We start from the raw sequence: 22,615 nt of genomic DNA, 5'->3' as shown, positions 1-22,615 counted from the left end.
GAACTATGAAATAAATTACATTTTTTTCTTTGTTATCCCTCAAGCAGAAATTTGGCTTTTCTACTATTTATCATAGCTTCTCAGTTGTGTGTCCTTTCATCCTAATTTGTTATACTTTATTCTAGAGAGTTGCATATATAAAAATAGAAATAAAAAGCCAAGAAAAGTCCACTTAAAAAATACTCGTTTGAGATCTCCTTTTGGTTTAAATATATTTTAGTTTTACATCTCCTTTAGTAATTGGCTGTGCAAATCATTGTTTTGGTTTGTTTTTTTTTTAACTTCTAAAGTGCTTTGCATATACAATTGCCCACCAATGGGAGTAGGTATACAATGTTGAACTATGTGGTAATTGAAAAATATTCAGAGTTGTTTGGGGTATCCTATGACCCATAGGCATTACTGTGGCATATGAACAAAGTAGAATAGAATGGACTGAAAAAATCAAGAAATTTTAAATAAATAATAGTTATTATAAAGAAAAATCAATTTCCACATCATTTTGCAAGTATTTGTACTTGCCCCTTTCCATGGAGACCCACATTTTACATAGTGTGAGGATTAAGTGTTGGTTTTGAAATAACTTAATGTTCATCTTCTTATCAGCATCATCAGCACATAAAACACTGACCTATCAATCTGAATTCTCTTCCAGATTTACTCCTAACATCAAGTGTAATAATAAAGAAATATTATTCTTTTGGAGACTCATCTCCAAAATTGGCACAATAAATGTCATACTCTCCTCAGCATGATTCTGTAAGGCTAAAGTAATACCTGTGAAAATAGTTTTTTTTTTTTCAAGCCATTAACACTAATGAAAAGTGGTATTATTCTTATTATAGAGACCTTAATAATATAGTGGTAACTCATGCAGGCCCTGGAGCCATACTTTCTTGGTTAAGATCATGACTCTTATTGTCTGTTTGACCTTGGGCATGCTACCTAATATGAGTGTCTCAATTTCCTCATTTGTAGAATGGGACAAATAATGGTCCTTATCTAATAGTGTTGTGAGGATTAAATGAGATAATAGCGTAACATCCTTAGTACAGGGCCTTGAGGCAAGGTGGGCATGAGGGCAAGGTGATTTTTCCTTGCTCTTAAATAGGAATATTTAAATATGTCATACAATATCACATATTGAATTACTCTGTGATGCTTGATTCCCAGCATTCAAAGTCAAAAATAATTCAGATGGGAGTTTTCTGGTTCCCATCACAATGACCTAAAGGAAGAGTTTTATTCCCTTTGGAAAAAGGAGGTCATGAAGACACTGCATAAACTATAGAAAATCCCCATATATATTCTCGACTTTCTTTCAAGCTGTGGTACCATCTGAACCTACAAGTTTGAATGGCTTTTAAGGGAATCATTCAGTTCTTCCTCATCACAGGAATACTTCCATTAAGATCATCATTTGAGGGGCACCTGGGAGCTTTTGGCTCAGGTCATGATCTCAGGGTCCTGAGATTGAGCCCCATATTGGGCTCTCTGCTCATCAGGGAGCCTGCTTCTCCCTCCCTCTCTCTGCCTGCCTCTTTGCCTACTTGTGATCTCTCTCTCTGTGTCAAATAAATAAATAAGAACTTTAAAAAAAATCATCATTTGATCAAAATGAAAATTTCCCAAATCATGAAAGATTTCAAGACTAAATTTATACCTGGTTTTGAATTTATGGGAAATATCCCCACCTCCCCCAATTCTGGGTAGTATTTTCTGTGATGACAGGGCCTCACCAGAGGAATCTTAACTAAAGATAATGGCATGATTCATTAAATGTTGCCAATATTCCATTTAATATTAAGCAATTACATAACAGCTTTTTAAATGCCTGTTAAAACTGATATATTCATATTGAGTACACTGCTACTTGTAAGGTCCGGTCTTCGATGAACACCATTTAAGTGCCAACCTACTATTAGAAGAGTTTACTATTTTATTCTTGCTCCAAAATGGCATCAACAGTGATGGGGGGCTTTCAGGGGATTGTTGAACAGCATTTTTGGAACAAAGGGTAAGCTTGAGGAAATACAAAATATCAACTGTAGGCTTTCAATGCTTTATCTCAGCACTCCACAAATCTACACACCCCCTAATCAAACAAGCAGCTTTATGGCATGCGCAATTGCAACTGAAGTATAACCGACTTCCGCAGAACTGGCTTCCACAGGATTTCCTGTCCAAAAATTACCGTGTGGTCATCTGTAGCTGAATGGTTATAAATCTTTAAAGTTAGCAAGACACGCCTAGCCTTTTTTTTTTTTTTTTTTTTTTTTTTTTTTTTAAAGGAGACAGAGTGACCAAACCCTGTCATATATGCAAAATTTCTCCGGAGTTCTTCCATTCCCGTTCTTTGCCCTGGCTAGGAAGGGAAAAATAAAAACAAGCAAACAAAAACCCTCCCTTCACAATATCTGTTTGTTCAAGGTGTCATTTCCCTGGTAGGTTATTTACAGATTTCTTACTGCTTCGCTCATCTTGCCTGGTAATTACTTACTGAAAGAAATCTGCTCTTTAGGGTGAGCTGTTCCTTTAACCCCTTTGGCTCACTCTTCCTTGGAGGCGAGCAAGGGCCTGCTGCAGTGTCTGGGAACCCACCTAGAGGGCCCCCTTGACGCCAGCACATCCCCTGTCAGGCAGCAGTCTCTGCAGCCAGAGCGGGCTGCTGCAGAGTTCATGTACAGTACCACGGAGCCTGCAAGTGTCCTGAGCTGCTCAGAGCCGGGCGGCACAGCCCAGGGCAGACAAGGCGGCTGCGAGGATTCCAAAGGTTCTGCTGGAAATTCGGAGCTGGGAGACCCCAGCAGGAGCCTGTTGCCTTTGTGTTTTAAAAGCATGCAAGGTCTGTATAGCTCGGGCACGAGAATCTTTCAGAAGATGTCAGCGCCTCAGAGTAAATGACACCTATTGGGGAATTGAATTTGGGGTAAAAGAGACAGAGAGAGAGAGAGAGAGAGGATAAAAGAAAGACAGCGGGTGAAGAAATTCTTAGACAACGTCTGACTTGCAGCCGTGAAATTCATTTTCTTTCCAAGGCAACATATGAAAAGCCCGCACATGGTTTTAATAACAAATTAAAGGGGATTCTGCAGTGAAAGGATCGATAGCTTAGTCATTTTACTTAAGGAGAGCGGACAGACTTATTATGGGGTTAGGCAGCAGAAACGAATCTCCTCATGACAGCACCTTCTGAAGTCATGACAGTAGCTAATGGTAATCCTGTCCTGCAAAGCAGAAATTGCTCCTTGCCTTCCTACTTTTACCATTGAAAACCGGCAATTCAGAGATTTGGGAAAGAAATTGGCTTTGATTATCCATGGTTTCTAGCCCCTCTGCCCTGGTCTTTGTCCGACGTGTCTCAGAAAGCAGCACTGCGTTAAAGTGACCACACATGAATATGTGCCTAAGAAAGAAGAAAAAGCAATATTCGTTTCTAAAGGACAGCATGGCAAAGCGACCTGAAGTTTTCCATTGCCCTTCTAACACTTCTTTAACAAGGATAACAAGAAACTGTCTTTTGACTCCTTTTTTCCCACATTCCAGAGTCCTTCCTGAGAGGATGCATTAATTTACACTCTAGGCAGTTGGATTATACCAGGACAATATTTGCCACCATTTAGGATTAGCGACCGAACTGGTTATTTCAGTGTGTTGACTAACGAGTGGAACCTAAATGGATGGACCCATACCTGCAGTGCTCTGTGATATTTCTTTTTCCAAATCCTGGAAGGGCTTTTGTTGTTGCTGTTTGTTTTTGGGGGGGGATTTTTTTGGAATTCAGTACTTGTTGCAATAATTGCCCATGATAGCTGCTCAAACAGGAGAGTTGGGATTCATCTATGAAAATCACTACATGTAACATATGAGACAAGGAAAATATTAATGACAGAAGATCTGCAAACATGATGCACGTGAATAATTTCCCCTTTAGAAGGCATTCTTGGATATGGTGAGTAATCAATATCCCCCTTTAGTTTGTAAAGCTCAGAATTATAAAATTCCATGACAGGTGCCAGAGGTGAATTTTTCTTGAACAAGAATATGGGTATCAAATGAGGATGAAGCGTGAAACATGTTTAAAACCTAATGTTGTCTGAGAAAGTAATGGTTATGCAATAACAAATTACTTGTTAATATAAAAGCATCCCAAAATAAAAATTCCAATATGAGGACATTTACAATTGCTAACATTTCATAGAGAAAAAAACCAATAATTTTGTGAATGACAGGTATTTAACTAACAAATAAAAGAAAAAGGGAGGTTTGGGTTTGTTTGTTTGTTTTTCTTTTCAGTTTCATTTGAAAATTCCCTGGGGAAGGACATACATGCATTTCTGACATCTAATGTCTAATGTCAACTTGCTTGCCCTTAAGTCTTCTTGAATTTCCAAAAGAAGGGAAAACTTAGAATGTCGACTCAGTTTTAAAATAATACTAAGATGTGTCAGTGTCTCACATATAAGGAATTTAACTGCTTAGAAGTTAAGTAACTATATATAAAATCTAATTTAACTCTGAAAAACTCTTTCCACCAGAATGAACCAATTTAATAGAATTCTAAAACATGAATCTAGGATGAAGTGTTCAGACTCTTAAAGAATTTGCTTAGTGCATTGATATTATATTGTGTATTAAGGCTCAACGCAATTTATTAAGGTCCCAGGACATGTGACATCATGTACTATTTCTTATTAGAGTTTATGACTAAATGTGTATAGGAAATAATTGCTGAGGGTATTATAAGGACAGAGCTCATTATTTTAAAATTGCTTGTTTTTAATCACACCTTTAGGGCTGACTGGATTTCAATCTCATAGCAAAAACTTTGTCAGTGCTTGATAAAGGCACATTTTAAGGTTTTGTGGCTACTACCATGGTTTGTTTTGGATACTGCAATGTGTCTGATTTTGAAAATATATTTTTCTGGTAAATTTTTTTTGGCTGGTCTTAGGAGAAGTCATAAATACCAAAATAGAGGATTCTGAGGGTTTTTCTAACTACTTTTATGATAGTGTCTCAAATGAAATCTCCCTGGTATCTTAAGGCTCTGCCAAAATCATCTGCTGGTTTGTTACAGATGTTTGAGCTTGTTAGCTGAAAGTCACTTGTAGAGAAGGGTGGGTGACATCCTCAGTCACTCTGGGGAGGTACTGATTTTCTCTCACTACCAGAGACATCCAGAACTGACGTTGTGGCGTATCTTCCTTCTCTGCCTTCCAGAGCCACGGTCCCCTATCTCTACTGTGTTTGGGAGGGAGTCTGAGTGCCATGCCTGCAAACCTTAATGGCCCCTTTTCCAAGTGCATCACCAGAGTTCCCAACTCAGTGGGAGCTTTGGGTCTATGACCTTACTGGGCCTGATGGTGAGGTTCTGCCATCAGCAGTAAGGTCCTTGTCATTCTTACAGAATTCAATCACATAAATAGTCTTTAACCCTAAGGTAAGAAGGTCTTAGAAATAGTCCCTGGCATGTAGTAGGCATTTATCAAATATTTTTTTCTTCTATTCCTCTGCCTTTCCTCAAGGTTAATTTTGAACCTATTACAATTTGTTTAGGGTGGAAATTACCATTCTCATTTCTAAAAAGTGTACCTTGCTATAAAGCAACAGTTTTTGTTCTGCCTGAACCAGGTTGTTTGGGTCCATTTGTTTATGTTGCAATACGTAGAATGCATGTACTACACTTTGAATAACTAACATTATGACCACCTCATATTTTGCTACAGTTATCTCACATGTACTTTTAACAGGAGAGAGATGAGCTATTCAACTCTGTAGTTTTTGAAAGAATGAAAATGTGCTTATTCATGCTCCTCTAGGTCTGTAATATATATGTTTGAAAGCTATATAGAGAAGTTGAGAGTCCTGGTGGTTTTCCTTTGTGCTTGAAACTCGGTAATCCTCCATATACTTCACAGTATCATGTGTCGATTTGTTGTTGTTGTTGTGGCCAAACGTAGCCAGTGTGGAGTGTGAGTGTTCTGTAGATCTCTTCTTGCCTGGGCCCTTTAGAAGGAGTCATTAATAAGACATTGACCTCAAAGGGAGAGAAGGTGGTGTTTTTTTCCAGGTGACCCAGTTAATGTCATGCTTGGTTCTCAACTTGCCTGATTGTTGTTTTCCTCTGATTTATAACCTCACCTTTCAGTACTGTGGTAAGAGATTCTAGGTATTTGTTGACAGAAAACCTCCCTTCCCTTTGTCCTACTGTAAGAGTCCCTAAAAGATTGGATTCCATGCTCATGAATTGCTGTGCTGAGAAGGAAGGATTTGCCGAGTTGTTCTCCTTTTCATCTCTATGGGCTCACGTTCCTCATTTCCATGTGTAGGTCTGATCTTGTCTTTTCTTTCTTTCGTCTTCTTCTTCTCCTCCTCCCCCACCCTCCTCCTACTCCTCTTTCTTCTCCTCCTTTACCTCTTCTTCTTTCACAAAGGGGCAGATTAGAAGTTGGCCACAGATCAATGCCAGGGACTAGTAAACATTTTAAAGGAGATGTGTGCTTTGGTTTGATGAGCCCTGGCTCATCTCTAAGAAGGTTCTAACCCCTTTGGATAGGCAGGATAAAGAGCTGTGTGCTGTTTTTCTCTCTGCTTCTGAGGAGCAAGAAGGAGGGAAAATTGAGATCTAGAGTAGTCTTCCAACATTTATCAGAGGTAATGATTCAAGTGAAGCCTGTGTATACTCATACTCTCCCACTTGGACTCTCATCCTCTTGCCCTAGAGCTAGTGTGTTGAGAATTGAGCAATAGTAATACAGAATTCATTGTTTATTGGTTACAAGGTAAAGTTAATAAGTGGTCTTTTTACTTGTTTTAATAGAACACTAACCCATAAGTGCTAAGAGAGTGGTATGAAGAATGTGCTTTTCTTGTTTAAAGCTACATTAGAAATATTTTCTGGAGAGTTTTATTACGAAGCCTTCTTTCCATTACATTTGTTGACCTTTTTACTTCCAAGCCAAACAAAGATTAGGGTTTGCCTTACTAGGTGAATAAGTACTATATAGCTCTTCTTATTTTTCATTCTGGCTGGTTGTGAGCATATAGTGATGGTCTGGCAGTTCAAGGATGGGTCTTCTTGCATGGTTTGGAAAAAAGGAAATGAAAGTCCGCTCTCCAGGAATTTAAATTCCATTTAGTAGCAAGTAAAATGAATCTGCAGAAGCATCATGGCCCAGAGTCATATCCAGCGGTCAGTCAAGAATGACATAACATAGTGTGCCTATGTATAGATGTATGTCTGTGGATTTTTGCCTAATGTAAAAGCAGAACACTTCCATGTAGCCTGATTTATGAAGATGCTATAATTTTATGCCAGAAACACCAGGGTTCTCTTGAATGCAACTGAATTGTACATGTTTAAGATTTAGGAGGGTGCTTTATTTAAATACCTTTGCTTTCTTTTTATGGTGGACTCAAGTGACTCTGAGTGAAGACAGTGGGAAACAGAAATCAAAGGCCACTGCTATGGGGGGCTGCCCAGGGCTGGTATTAGCATGTGCCTCTGAGGAAACCTGAGGAAGAGTTGGGATTAGTGACTGTGGATGGTGATTAACTGTTTTACTTATTTGGTGCTTAGGACTTAATTTTTTAAAGGCTACACATTTAAATTATTTTATCAAGCTTTCTTTATGGTGCTGAGAGGTGACTCCAGTTGAGAGGCAAAATAGGGTGATTATGGTAACCTGACTCCACACTGAGTCTTCTTTTCCCTTTTTCTAGGCTGGCACATCCCTTTATTGATCGTGTCCTTCCCAGGTCCTGATAAGGTTTACTCCAGCAATTCATGGTTTATTTTTCTCCGGTAAACCAAGAGTTAAACTCATGTACTGATTTGTTTTCTTTGATCTAAATCCTTCAGAGAATGAAAGAAGATATAAAGCAACATATCAACAATATCTTATGCATATATGTATGCATAAAGTATAAATATATACATGTGTATATACGCGCACGCGCACACACACTTATATATATATAAACACAATGAATAAATTTAATCAGAGAAAGGCAAGCTGGCCTGATTCCTAATGCAAGGATCATCCTTCTCATCTGGCCTCTTCAAGTCTCATCTTGAAGATGAGAAAAAAAAAAGTTTTTCTTTGCTTCATTTATTGAAACTATAGAAACTCAACCCAAATTGCATTTTCTAGAGTTTGTTTTGGCCAATGCAATAACCTTGCTTGTCTTATGAGAATATTAGCAAGTGGGAGAAACATTGAGTTTGATGACCACATGCAGTGAAGGACAAAATGCACAAAGTCTCACACAAGATAATGGAGCTCTGCTCATTTTAGTCAACCTAAAATTCCTGCCAGTGTTTGTCTGTCTTCTGATGAGATTTCAGATCATTGCTGATCTTGTTTCAGTACCATCTCTAACCCCTGAGTGACAAAACTGCCCGTAAGTTCTGGAATACTAATGCCAAATTCTCAGATTGATCCTGAATTTCTGTTATGGCCAAATACAATTTATATGTAATAGAATTGAGGTAGAGATCATAATTATACAAACTCATCTTGTTCACAAATCCCCTGGGTTCGATAGAAAAGTCAGCTATTGTTTAAGGCAGAAAGTCAGGTTTAGATTTAATATAACAAAGATTTTTCATTAGATGAAATATTAATCCTATTAAACATATGACTTTTTTTTAGGTTTTCTATTTTATTATCTTTTATTGCTTCTATCTGTATTCTCCTTAGTTTTTGTTAGCAGTATCTTATACTTTTAAAATAAAAATAAGAAGTCATTTTTTGTACAAGTTGATTATGGAATGGTATGATAGAGGAGTAAAGGGGGCACCAGTCATATTAACATGCCCACAACTTACGGAAATTAAATGTAATTTTTAGTCTAAGCAGACTTAGTAAAATAGTGCTCTTTAAACTGCTGACAAGTTATATCCTCAATGGCCTAAGTGGGTGGTCTCTGTCAGAAAGGTTTTAGACAATCCCTACAAAAAAAGGAAGGAAGAAAATATTCTCCATCATGTGAAAATAATTACCTATGAATTTAGGGTGTTTTGCTTCTGTTAAATTCTTCACTCCCCACCCACCCATTTCTGTATCCCTTTTAGCTATTACTGAGTTACTTCCACTAATGTTTAGGTATCTGGGCTCGGAGAAAAATAGGCAAGTAAAGGAAAAGGAAAATAATTCAGAATTATGAGAGGAAGAATATCCCAAGGAGGGAACCTGACAACCAGTTTCTGACTTGCTACAGTTTAGAACTAACTTCCTTCCCATCACCCCATCCTCCTTCCCTCCCTCCCCCCTCCCTTCTTTCCTTCCTTCCTTTCTTCCCTCCGCAGTATCCACATTTTGCCTCTTCCTCTTCTCCTTTGATCATACCCCACAAGCATGAACACTCATCAATGCCCATCTAGCTGTAGCGTCATTGCCAACATTTACAATAGCTCCAAAGACCTCCAAGCCATAAATTAACTGATGACCCTGTTTATCACTCAATGGACTCTTGGCCGGTGTTTCTAGTTGTTAGAGAAACCAGCCTGTAAACATACTTTAGACGAGATATTTCAACTAAAGATTCTGTCACGTGCAGTTGTGGGATATATATTTGGTTTCAAGGATAGATAATCGAGATTCTGTACCATCAGGTTATTGGCTGGGAAAAAACAAAACAAACCAAAAAAAGCCTCAGGTTTCTAACTCTAACTTTTGGTGTTAATAATATCTGTGACCTTGTGAAGGCTCCCTGAGCTCTTCACCACTTGTTGAAAATGAGCGCAGCAGTTATTTCCCTGCTTCCTGTTGAAGAGTAGACTATTAAAGAACCTCTCATAGCAAATGGGGGAATAATAATTTATTAGACTGCTAGACCATGGCATGCTGAAACCTCTTGAGAGAATTTCTTAAAAATATAAGTATCAAATGTAACCACTGACTACTTAATAGAAGAGGCAAACATTGACTGAACACCATTCCCCAGTCCTCCATCCCTGCACCTGTTCCCGGATTTAACATAATGATTTAATGGCAACAGTAACTTTTAGAGGTGGGTCTGATTTGAATCCCTGTTTGCAGATGAGGAAAGGAATGCTCAACGAAGGTAAATAGCCTGTCCAAGGTCCCATATGTATATGACTTAGGGTTGCTGACCCACTCATAACCAGGTCCAGCCTCATTTTAAAACCCAGTGTGTTTATATCACCATATGTTGTTCTGTGGCAGATGCCTTAGCACTCTGTCTGTGGACCTTCTGGAAAATAGACTTAGCAGGAAGAGCAGAGAAAATAATCAGTTTCACTGTGTTAGTTAGCAAGTTGGGTAAGTGCATGGGATGCCTAATGAATGTCAGTGGCCTTTCCCTGAGTCATGTTAGTCCCTGACCTAAACTTCCACTATGTCAGTGGCTCTTTTTGTGTTTTCTCAGAATGATAAATTTTATAAGGAATTTGAGGTGAAACATGTTCCCAGGAGCACTCTGTCTGGTCAATGGGGTCCTTTCTGTGGATTAAGGAAAGGTGCTTCTCTAGGCAGATATTTTAGGAAAGACATCCCACTTCAAGCAAATGAATTAGAAATGCAGAGTATGGTGTTTCATGAATGGATAGAGCCTCTGTGCAAAGCAAAAGGCATTGCTTGCTCTGGGCACATAGTCAGCCAGTGGAGCAGGTGTGAGTTGAACTTTGCTCACGTGCTGTTGGATGATGATCAAACGGCACAGCCCTGACCCTGTCTGGACATGGTCTCCACCTCCACCTCAAAGGGCAGTTCTGATGGTCAGATAAAATTCATGTCTTCGAGAGTGCTTTGCTGAGAATAAAGGATCAACAAAGTTTTGAGTTTTGCTACCATTGTTATTATTTTCTTCAAGATGTTCTAATTACAGGTCTTGGAAATTATTATTATTATTTTTTGCATGGATAAAGAATATTCACATTTTCTGAAATCAGAGCCATTGCCGAACTGCCAAAGAAACATTTTGATCATGAAATTGCCAATATCTTAGCTGCTGAAAAATGTCATTCTTACTCGATTGTGTTAGAACATGGGGAACATACTGATTCATCTAAGCATAGGGCATGCCCAGGTATGTTTGATAACAGTCCCGCCTTGAAGACACTCAGAGACTCTTGAGGAGAACAGCCACAGAAATACATAATTATAGAACAGTAGGGAATGTATTAGTATAGATATGTACAAAGTGTTACACGAATTTAAAGGGAGAAACAATTGGCTGTTCCAAATACTTTAAAGAAGTCTAGAAATGAGGAACTAAAAATATACCCAATGGACTTGACAATTAGTGGTTATTGGCAACACTTTGGAGAGTGGTTTAAGAGAACGTCTGGGGGTAAGTTCTATCTCTGGGGTTATAAAAGAAGAGAAAATTAATGCACACTATTTTCAAAATTGTGGACAAGGACAGAAAGGGGAACAGAGAGTAGGGGGCAGAAGGAAGAAGAGTAGAATCAGTAGTTAATGAGGAATACTAGGTACTTCTAAGTATCAGGAGACATACCGCAAAAGAAGTGTCCGGTGAGAGGATCAGGTCAGTGAAGAACATGACTTCCTTCCAGATAGGAGGAAGAAAGGGAAAGACTAATGCAAATAATGTAGAGTTTGGGTAGATAGAAGGAGAGGCCGAGGGAGTTTTGGTCTCTTGCCCCCTGTTTTATTTGTAGGGGGGAGTGGAACTCAAGATTGTATCTCAGAAGGAGGACCATGGGGAGGCAAGTGAAAGAGCTTGGCCAGGTTGTGGAACGGTATTAGTGGGGAGGAAATCAATGATAACAGATAGATAAAGTCGATAAAGGACATTTCACTTATACAAAATTACCTTCAGAAAATAGCATGTCAAGAAAAGGGGCAGAGATGTGACAGAAATCTACAATTCTTAATCACTACAGTAAAAAACTGTTCTGTCATTAGAATTTCTCTTGTTGATTATATTTTTTGGGATTCCAAAGAGTGCAGAATTGATTTTACCGTTGGGGTTCTCTATTTTTTGTAGTGGTGGAGGCCGTTTTATGAACATACTAAGTAGATTGCTGGGCCAGTGTCATGACCTAATTTTGGAAATGTGAGATTTCCTAGGCTTCCTGGAAATAACTCTTGGGTGACAAATAGAAGCTCTAAGATGTTTGCTTTGAATTTTATCTTCAAATGAATAAAAATCACAGTGGGAAGAGAAGGCAAAATGATTCAGCTTTGTTCACTTTTTTAATAGGAACCTTTCTGTGGTTTATGTTGGAATGTCACAAATCCATATATATATATATATATACATATATATATATATATATGACCTGCTTTTACAAAGATTTCAAAACCCTTCTGAAGTTGGCTTGCAAGTGTCACCCATCTCTGAGAAACTTACTGAAAATGACAAAGCCTGCTATGACTTCAACCAGAACTGGCATAACCTATTTTAAATATTTATAAATTTACATTATCTTTTATGTTTCCATGATATCTCAGGAGGAAGAATTCAAATATAAGATGCAAATTAAAGGAACTTCTAAAATATCTTATAGGTTAATTATAAACCCTATAATGCATAGTGAATTGAGATATTATGAACTCCTTTCATCCTTTCTGGTCATCAGCACTTTCTCTGAGGTCAGCAGAGCTTCCCTCTTAATATTCTTAGTGTTCAGTGCTCATAATTACTTGGTCTGGGCTTTCTTTATGGGATTTCTACTGAAGCTTTAATTCTCTAAATAGGGTCCCAAGCAGTCCTAGTCACTTAGAAGCAGACTTCGTGATTCCCTTCCTTGGAGTTGTCATGTTTTCCTTTTTAAATTTGAAGGTGAGGAGGCTAATGGTGCTCTAAGAACCTGAGAATCTATATCTTACCTTACTAATTTACTCATTTCTGTATTGTTAAGGCTTAACTCTCCCTTGACTGAAGGGAATGCTGAGAAATGCATTGATCAACAAACTCCTCAGAGACCTAACCCTGATGCCCTTCAGAAGGGTTGGGCCCCTCTGCAAAAAAACCGGAGTTCTCCCAGCCTTAGGTATTTGGCTTACTTCTTTCTTCACAAAACTATACTTTAAAGATCAACCTGTTCATGGGTCAGATGGCAACCTGATGCCCATTAATGCTGATAGTCACTAAGACTATCTGAGAAAATATATCTCACATACTGTGTATGTGTCCCTTATGTCTTCCCCACTCTTCTCTCGGCCTGAGATCTCTGGATCTTCCCTTGGCTAGTACTCATTGAGTCTAAAAAAATAACGGGAAATGAAGGTCTCAGTATCAGAAACCTTGTCGTTGCCTTGTATGTGTATGCATCTTTGTTCAGAAAATTTAAAACAAATGATTTTCATAATTATGGAGAGTCTCTTGATGTTTTAGAGAGAAAGGACATCTGGCAGTGCAGAGTGGGCACACTGAAACCCTTGTCATTGAGGGTACTGGAGGAGACCTCTCACATCATATGCAGGAGTGGAATCCTGGGAATTCGAGTTTTATGGAAGAGAATACTTACTGAAGAATCCCATCATCTAGTAATCCATGCAGGGTTGATTCTTGAGAGAGACTGAATGTTAAGGTAGATCAGGCTGTCACCATGTTAAAGAATGACCATGTTCTACGAAGCCTTCCCCGCACATCCTTTTGCTTTGAGGAGGTCTCTGTGACCAGACTAAGCTTTGAGACTTTGTAGTAACCAATCATAGTGCATTCTGTTCATGAGCAGCCACCTCAGCTACATAGCCCAGCACTTGGCCACTTCATAGCCCAGCACTTGGCCCAGTGTCATACCCAGTAGGTGCTCTGTAAAGTTCTCCTCAATAAATGGATCTGTGCAAAGAAAAGAATGAGTAATAAAAATTATGTCATTGGAGTTAGGTACTTAATATTTTGCAGTATTTAAATGGCACGATTGTGCCATGTTTTGAGATGAAACAAGCAAACTTCTGCTACACATATAATAAAGACAATAATAAATATCACATTTAAGAGGTCCTATAGGACACATGCGTGGCTCAGTCATTAAGGCTCAGGTCATGGTTCCGGGGTCTTGGGATGGAGCCCTGCATCTGGCTCCCTGCTCAGCGGGAAGCCTGCTTCTCCCTCTTCCATACCCCTGCTTGTGTTCCCTTGCTCTCTGTCTCTCTCTGTCTCTCCCTCTGTCAAATAAAGAAATAAAATCTTTAAAAAAAAATTAAAAAGATAAAGATTGCATAATGCCAGGTGTGGACTAAACTTTTCATATAATTATCTGGTTTTGGAAGGATGTTCCCCAAATTCATGCCTGAGGGTGTGCTATCTATTTACCAAGGGTAAGGCCTTTGGTAAGTTATGAACCTCTCTGTGCTTCAGTTTCACCTCCTGTCAATGGGGGGCAATAAATAGTTCTCACTTCATGGGGTTGCTGTGAAGATTAGATGAGAAAACCTGTCACGTGCTTGGAAGAGCACCTGCCACTCAGTATGTAGCCAATTAATGGCAACTACTGTTACCAGCCAGATCAGGAGACAAGGCTCTGAGAGGGTAGCCCGGAGGCCAAGGGTAATCTTGTTGCTCAGTTACAGGATCCTCCAGCCTAGGACTGCCCACAGCTCTAGATTGCTTGGAGCACAAAACTGCTTCTTCAGTGTGTCACATTCTAGGAACTTTCTGGCATATATCAGAGACAATGCCTTGGGTTGAGTTTGAATTGTGGGGAAATAACATATTCCTCCTCCTCTCTCTAATCTCAGCAAGAATAAGCTACCCTTGGAAAGCTACTGTGCTCTCTCCTATTTGGAGTCAGCTCCTGTTTCAAGCAGGATAAATTTTCCCTTTAGGGCTTGCCTTACTCTTGTCCTTCATCATTAGATTCTCAGTTCCTAGCACAGTGCCTGGCATATATTAGGTGCTCAATCAGTGCTTTAGAGTACAAAACTACATTTCCAAATTGTGTGCCTGGAATTTTGTGCTCTCAAGATTAATTTTTATTTTTCAGCAAATAGTCCATGTGTTTGGGTAAGTAAAATTTTGATAAAAATTGTCATCTTGCACATTGAATAATTCCCACACATCTTAATTTCTGATGCTTGGGAGAATTTAACTGCGTTTGCAAAGACAGCCATCCTGCTGAATTGTGTTGACCTGCAAAATCCACATGCTATTCCTCCAAATCACCTCCTTATCTAAGACACTAATTATTTCTTTAAAACTAATAACCAGTTCTTTCGCTTTTATTTACAGCAGTCTTTCTTTTCTTGAAGAGATCTATGTTTTATCTTTCTGGCCAGGCAAAATTGTGTAAATTAACTCTGCAGCTGGTCCCTTTCTTCATTTATAGCATATTCTGTTTCATTTATAACATTTATGTTACATTTTAATTTCTTTTCCCTAAAGACAGGATACGGTTCTCAGATATAGACCAGCCTCCCTCTGTGGCTCTTCTCTTTTCATCCATCTTGCACTATCAAATCATACTCTAAAAGAATCATCTCCTTTGTATCTCTTCTCTTGCCTAGAAAATGTGTTGGCTTTGTGTTGCATACAGGGCAGCGAGCATAAGGTCTTGTCTCCTCTGGCCTCTACCTTTCTAACTTCATGTATAAATGCTAGACACTATTAGTGTTAGGGCTAGTCCCTGCATTATTCCATAGTACATATCCTATAGATGAATTTTTAAGTATATACATTCTTTAGCATAGAGCTTACAAACAAGTATTTTTAAGTCACAGAACCCTTCTGTCAAATAAAAGCTCTGGCAGTGACCTACTAGAGAATCTGACAGTGGTAAGGAGCAGCTCTACACCAATGCTGCGCTTTTGAAGAAGGGCTGGGGAAGCTGGAGCCTGGCTAGTCAATAGCCCCTGACCTTGACTCCCTCGACCCCTTGCTCTAGCACCCTTGATGGGGCTCCATGGTGTCAGAAGACATTGCCCTGCTGTGTGACGGACCTCGTGTTGGAAGGCACTCCCACCCTCTTGCCTTTTATCATGGCAAACCCTCTAATCCATCAGAATTTGGTTTGCTTCATGTTCCCTGAATTCTAGGTAGAGTGAAGCTTCCCTTCTATTCTTTTGGAGAGTCTTGTACTTCCCATAGCATAATTGTGCTGCCAACCAGCTGTTTTTATCCGCTTACAGAGAGGCAGCCAACTTCGTGGCTAAGAGCACTGACTCTAGATCCACAGTTGTTCAAACTTGGATCCAAGCTTCTTAGCTGTGTGACCCCTGGCAGGTTAGTCAACCTCCCTCTGCCTCAGTTTCCTTATCTGTAAAATGGAAGCAATAATAGTGTGTACCTCAGAGGCTGTTGGTAGGATGAGATGTTGTACCATATGGTATGTGCTTAGACGGGTATCTGACCTACTGGTGCTCTTCCATGGTTGGTTGTTACTAGAGCTATTGTGTATTGGTACTGGGTTGGGTTGCCTCAGAAGCAAGCCCCAAGAGCAGAATTCAAGTGCAAATCATTTGTTCAGGAGGTGATCTGAGGAAAAACTAGTAGGAGAGTGGAGACAGGAAAGGTGGGGGGAGGCTTTCAAGGCACATTAATGCTCAGGTAACTGAGAAAGGCTACTAGACTCAATCCTGTTAGGATCTCTGGGAGATGATGTAGAACTCGCTTCAGAGGTCCTGCCTAAGAAATGAGGACACTGGAGAATTTAGCATCCAACGTCCATCTTCACTAGGCCTATGGTTATCTCTAGGAATTAATTCCTAGGATTTCCAGCCTGGCCTGCATATAGGCAGAACCTTACATAGGATATTGCCCATGCTTAGACTAGGATTCCATCGAGATGGGTTTGCCAGAGGGATATGGGCAGGCAGACTTCTGATAATGATTGCTGTAGGACTACGAACAGAGCTCTTATGGGCTTTCTGTGTTATTATGTTCTCTTTATTTTCCCTGGCCTGTGTACTAGATCTGTGTGGAATGAATGAAAGATTTAACACATGGATTTTTTTTTTCTACTTATCCTTCAAAGCTCTTTGTAATTGTGTCTCACCTAACCTATCTTTAATTCTCATGATTCTGGAAACAAATTCCTCTTCTTTAATTATGTCAGTCTCCTCACTGTTCCCAAAGAAACCCATCTGATTGCTTTATATGGGATGCTCTGCCCTCCACCCTGCCTATCAAAACTCTACCTATATCTTTCTAAGTCATCCTGTTTCCACCAGTTCATCTCTTCCATGAAACCTGCTTTGACCTCAGATAGGTCACTTCTTCAAAGGCCATTAACATAAAGAAGGCTGCACAATTTAGTTTTCTACTATCTACTAACTGGTAAGGCTCCATAATTGATACACATTTTAGGGCTAAACAAAAATATCTGTGTCTTATATACCTCATCTTTTTTGCTGACTTGGCCACATCATACATACTAAGCATATTAGATACCAAGAGGCATTGATGTGTGAGCTTTGGAGCTAGACAACCATGGCTGCATCCTTGTTCTTCCACTGGGGAGGTTTCTGATCTTGAGCAACTTATGATCTTGTATAGCTTATTGTATCTCTTTTTTCCTCATCTAGAAAATATGGCTAATAACCCTACCTCATCATATTGCTGTAAGGATTAAATGAGTTACTATATTTGAAAATCCTAACACAGTTCTCCTCAAGAAGTAGGTGATCAATTAACAGGATCAACAGATTCTTGACTCTGAAGTACTCAATATCATCTTTTTGTTGCTCTTCTTTAGTTTCTGATGTTGCTTTTGTTTTGCTTTTAGTTCTTGTCAAAAGGAGACATTAAATGACATCTCAAGAAAAATATTGATATTTAATTATTGAAAATATTGGCATCTTATATGAAAAATGATTTATCAGTTGAGCTTTTGAAATGGTAGAATATGACATATTTTTCATATTATATTTTTCATATAATAATATGACATTTTTCATTTTACTTAAAACATCAAACATGTCTACTAGATAAATGATAAATACTTGAAATCCCTTTGCACATTAGAATAAGGATTTATTCATGTTTTGTGAAAGAATACCAAGAATTATTTTATGTATTTATATGTTTTTCAGTAAGATCATATCTTGGAAAGTTAATTTAAACCTCAAAATTTTAAGGATCTAGACCCATGGTTCTCAAAGTGATGGACATGGTAAGAGTTGGAAAAGTGTTTTAGAGGGAGGTAGTTGTATAGTACCAGAAATGCTTGCAAGATTTTGTGCAAAAAACCATCCAACCCTCAATTTCCCATCCTAGTAATAAGGAGTATTAGAATCTGGGAGTGGAGAGGTGGGGAGGAAAAAGGTAGATAGCACTTGTATTGTGACAAAGTGTTTAAGAGGTCTTATACCTATCTCTCTTAGCAGATAGTTGTATGATGCAAGGAAGGAGCCCAGGCTTTAGAACTATACTGAGCTAAGTTCAGATTGAAGTTGAATGTTGACTGGTTGATTCTGAGTAAATAACCCAACTTTCATGAGCATTACTCTCCTCGTCATAAAAGAAAAATACAACAGTACTGGTCACCCAGATTTGTTGTCCAGATTCAAGGAGATAAGTTATTATTTATTTGTTTTTTAAACGTTGCCTTGTTCCAGGCAGCATTTAGGGCAGCCAGCAGAGATAGATGACTATGATTTGTAGGGGAGAGTGATGAGGGAAGGGGCAAAGTAAACAAGGCATAGTGTTCATTTGTAATGAGGTGAAGACACTTCTATCTCCTGAACAAAGGGCATCAAAATCTTGGGAAAGAGAAATGCCTGCACTGGAAGAGGTACTTTGAAGGTGCCCTTCAGGCAGGAAGATAGTCCCCTGAGAATTTGGCTGTAGGTAGGTGCTCAGGTGAATTAAGAGTGCAAGCCAGTCTGTGTAAGAGGGGTAATTTGGACCTACAGAGCCAAGTAGGATGGTGGAGATGAGGAAGGGAGATAAGAAGACAGGTGAGGGAAGAGGGGAATCCTAAGGAAGGCTGAGAACTACGTATACTCTGTCCATAAACAACCCTCCCCAGCAACGAGAGAGAGAGAGAGAAGGAAATAAAATTGTGGAGGGGAAACAACACCAATGTATATATGTGTCACTTCAAGCCTTCCTGAGTAAGCTAGTGCTTTTGGTGATGTTCATGGTTTGTAAATCTAAAGAGAATCATTTTAGGTCAGCAAGAGATAGATATCATTGAGCTCAGCCCCTAGGAGGTTATCACAGATTAAGGGCTGAGTTCTGGGACTCTTACTCATCATGAAATTGGGAAGTCCAAACTGATATTGTCTAAATCTCAAGAGAGACAGAGAACCCTCCAGCTTCTAAGACTTTAGCATACCATGGAATTTAAAGGTATACCAGATGAAATATAAGCTTCTCTCTAAAAAAATAAAAGATTTCATTAAACTTCCTAGAAGCTAGTGTAAATCAGGAAGCTTACATACAAATCCCAGTGTCCCTAGATATAAGCAACTTGGTGGCTCATGTGAAGTACACCTACTTTTGATACCGATTAGAGGGAAATTTGTTCTATGGAAGCACACAGAGAAGAATGGGTTTTTAAAAAATCATTGCACCTGATATATATAAGGTGTTTGATGCATTTAACTTCCTCTCCCATCCTTTTCCTTCCCCACAAGTTTCTGTGAGGTTGTAGTATATTTGAAAATTACAGAAGCCATTGTCAGTTAATGATTGAAAGAAATTCCATACATAGACTTTAAAATTTAAAAAAAATTTTCAATATTTTCCCATTGAAAATATTGAGATATTCATAAAAGGACAATCTGAATAAAAATATATGCATTATTTTAGAAAAGCTCTATCTTTCCAAGTTAATATCTTGAAGTTAGAAACACTCCCACGTTTTGCTTCTCACCTGTCATAGCCAGTTTTGGAATTCTGACTCCTTCTCCATTTGTAATGGCAAAATAGTATACAGTCACTTTTAAGGAGATCTGCATCTGAGAGGCAGATGTCCTGGAGTCTGTATGTGGACTTTTGTTGTGTAAGAATGTTGAAGTCAAACTTCTGAGTGAGGCTGCGCCCAGTGGGATCTGTCAGTTCTTGTTCATTCACAAGGTTGCTTCCCTGTGCTTGAAATGTTTCAAGCATAAAGTCATATGATAAGCATAGTGGAAATCATGAAAATGATTATAAAATGACGGGCAGTCTGGAAAAGAGTACATAGACAAAGGCCAAGGCTTCTGGAAATTTTGAAGTCCTTTACTTTTATTAGGCCAGTTTAAGTAAATTTGTTTGTTTAAGAATGTGTGATAGGACTATTATCCATATTCTCTCCAAAACAATCCCTTGCATAGTTTTAAAAAATACGACATAAACCAAAAAGAATGGAATTCTGGAATATAGCATATAAAGACCCCAAGCATTTTTCTATTTTCCTATCATTTCTTCATTTATGTCCCCCAGTTAGGTGAATTGGCTGTTCCATAATGCAGTAAGAATTTGATTCTAATGCTAGAATAGTCAAGTATTTGACTTGACGATGAGTAAAGGATCTTTGATTGACAGATGAGCTCATTTGTATCAAACAGTTTTACCTTGAGAAAATCCACTGCTTTGAAAGCAATAACATATCAGAAGAATTTTGAAGATGATGGTGACACCCTCCCTGCCTTTCCTCAGAATATTTTCATTTAGATGTGTCATGAGTGTCTCCTTTGGGTAATCTGAGTTGCATGCTTTTCCCACACCTTCTGTAGCCTTGGTTTCTTCAGAGCTTCAGTCAAGACAGCAAAAGATAAAAGGGGGGGGGGAGGTTTCATTTCCAAAGAAATGGCCTTTCAGAACCTGATTCTTCATACCTGTTTATCACTGAGCTCCCCAGAGCTGCTGAGTATCGTGTTCAGGAAGTAACCAGCACATATATCAGTCTTGTGCCTGTTGTTCTTTCTTTGCTTAAGATTTATTTATTCATTTTAGAGAGAGAGAGAGAGAGCACTTGGCCAGAAGGAGGGGCAGAGGGAGAGGAAGAGAGAGAATCTTAAGCAGGCTTGATTGGAGCTTGACATGGGGCTCGATCTCATAACTCTGAGATCATGATGTGAACCAAAATAGAGTCGGGTGCTTACCTGACCAAGCCACCCAGGAGCCCCTCTCATGTCTGTTGTTCTTAAATTAAGATTCCTAGTGCCTTCTGCGTTGTGCTTTGCATCAACAAAATGATGTGTGTAGGAACCTTATGTCTAGCATGGAAGAGCCTCTCCATCATTCCCACATGACCTTAAAAAAAATCTCAAATCAAAATTCTTTAGGGAGGAGCAAATTGTTGTTTCATATATGCTACAGTGTGTATGAAGAGTAGAACTGAGTACTTATTTCTTGGACATTTGTGTGAATTAGTCTGCAAAACAGATAATTTTCTTGTAAGGAACCTAGAACCAGATATTTTTATGGATATATTTTTCCTCTGCTAATTTATTCAAATGCAATCTGGGCTAATCTCTTATTTTGTTAACCTGTCTACTTGATTAATATGTTTTTCTTCTCCTCAGATACTGGTCTGCAAATTCTATAGCTGTTATTTGTATTAGTTAATCTAAGTCCACTATAAATAATCTTCTAAGACTAATATAATTCAGCTTTCTAGATTAAAGATACCAATAATATCACTGAGTAGTTTACTTATTTCAGTTGGAAATTTAGCTGATATTCATTTTTTTTCTTGGATATTTTTCATTTTTGGCATATTTATTAGTGTTGTATAATTCTGAAAGCATTAATGTTTAAAATATCTGTATCTTGGTCAGTAGAAGTGATGGAAGTGAATCAGATGGATCAATAACAGAACTTTAAGTGCATTTCCGAGAAATCTATCATCTGCTTTAAATCATTTTGTTCCAACACAGTTTTCACAATTTATAAATGAAATTTGTATTATTTTGCATACTTTCTATAAAAACTAGAAAATTATATTCTTTGGCACTTGAATTTTAAAGTTTCCTGAAATTATTAATTTTGTATGACATTAGTATGAGACAGGCAGTGATATTTCTCATGGGAATACATGTATTTGAAGATGTTCAGAAAATACCAATAAATTAAGCATTCAGGTTAAGAGTGCTCACTTTTCACCATTATGCACCATTATGTTTGGTTCTAATATTATATCTGTATAGCTAGAACAAAGAAAGAATAAGGTGGAGTTTTGGTTTTGGGTTTTTGGGTTGTTTTTTTTAGAATAAGGGAAGGATGAACCAACCGCTTGTGTCATCTGAGAGTGCCTCTGACAGTGTCATCATAGGAAGGCTGTGATACCTGAATCACTGACACCTCCAGGAAGCCAAGTATGATATTTACAACCAAAGAATAATGTGCTAACCTCATTCACAGTAATCACAGATGGTGTAGTATTTGTATCTACCATCCAGTTTTGAAGGCAAAGTATAGAACTGGTATTAGAAATTTCAAGTAATAATTGGCCTCCCTTCATAGAACTCAGATGAGCCAAAATAAAGAGCTAATGAGTGCACACAACCCTGAACCATTCAGATGTCAGCTGGAGGATAGTGCTGAGTTCGGGACTGCACACCTATTGGAGATGACTCCAAGGAGTGACAAGGATGGAAGCAAACTCATGCCTTGTCACATATAAAGTAGTTGATGGACTACAATTGAAGAAAGAAGACAATGGAGCAACTGAAGGACTGGTACTTGGATGAGACTGGTTCTTTGTGGCTGCAAATCTGAAATGTAACTAGTGAGTGCTTGCTCCTGT

General features: G+C 38.6%; 1 protein-coding gene across 1 annotated transcript in view; it reads left to right on the top strand.

Moving 5' to 3' along the window:
* The first annotated feature begins 3,463 nt into the window (after nt 1-3,463).
* The window catches only part of LOC132028660 (cAMP-specific 3',5'-cyclic phosphodiesterase 4D), a 558,688-nt gene continuing 539,536 nt past the window's right edge, over nt 3,464-22,615 (top strand). The window contains exon 1 of the mRNA XM_059417915.1: nt 3,464-3,952. Coding sequence (XP_059273898.1) covers nt 3,906-3,952 — 47 coding nt within the window. The 5' untranslated portion in view covers nt 3,464-3,905. The remainder of the gene's footprint in view (nt 3,953-22,615) is intronic.

This window comes from Mustela nigripes, chromosome 12 (genome assembly GCF_022355385.1).
Source record: "Mustela nigripes isolate SB6536 chromosome 12, MUSNIG.SB6536, whole genome shotgun sequence".
In the NCBI taxonomy this organism is placed as follows: Eukaryota; Metazoa; Chordata; class Mammalia; order Carnivora; family Mustelidae; genus Mustela; species Mustela nigripes.
Note: the sequence above shows the minus strand (reverse complement) of the source record. Positions and strands in the feature narration are given on the sequence as shown.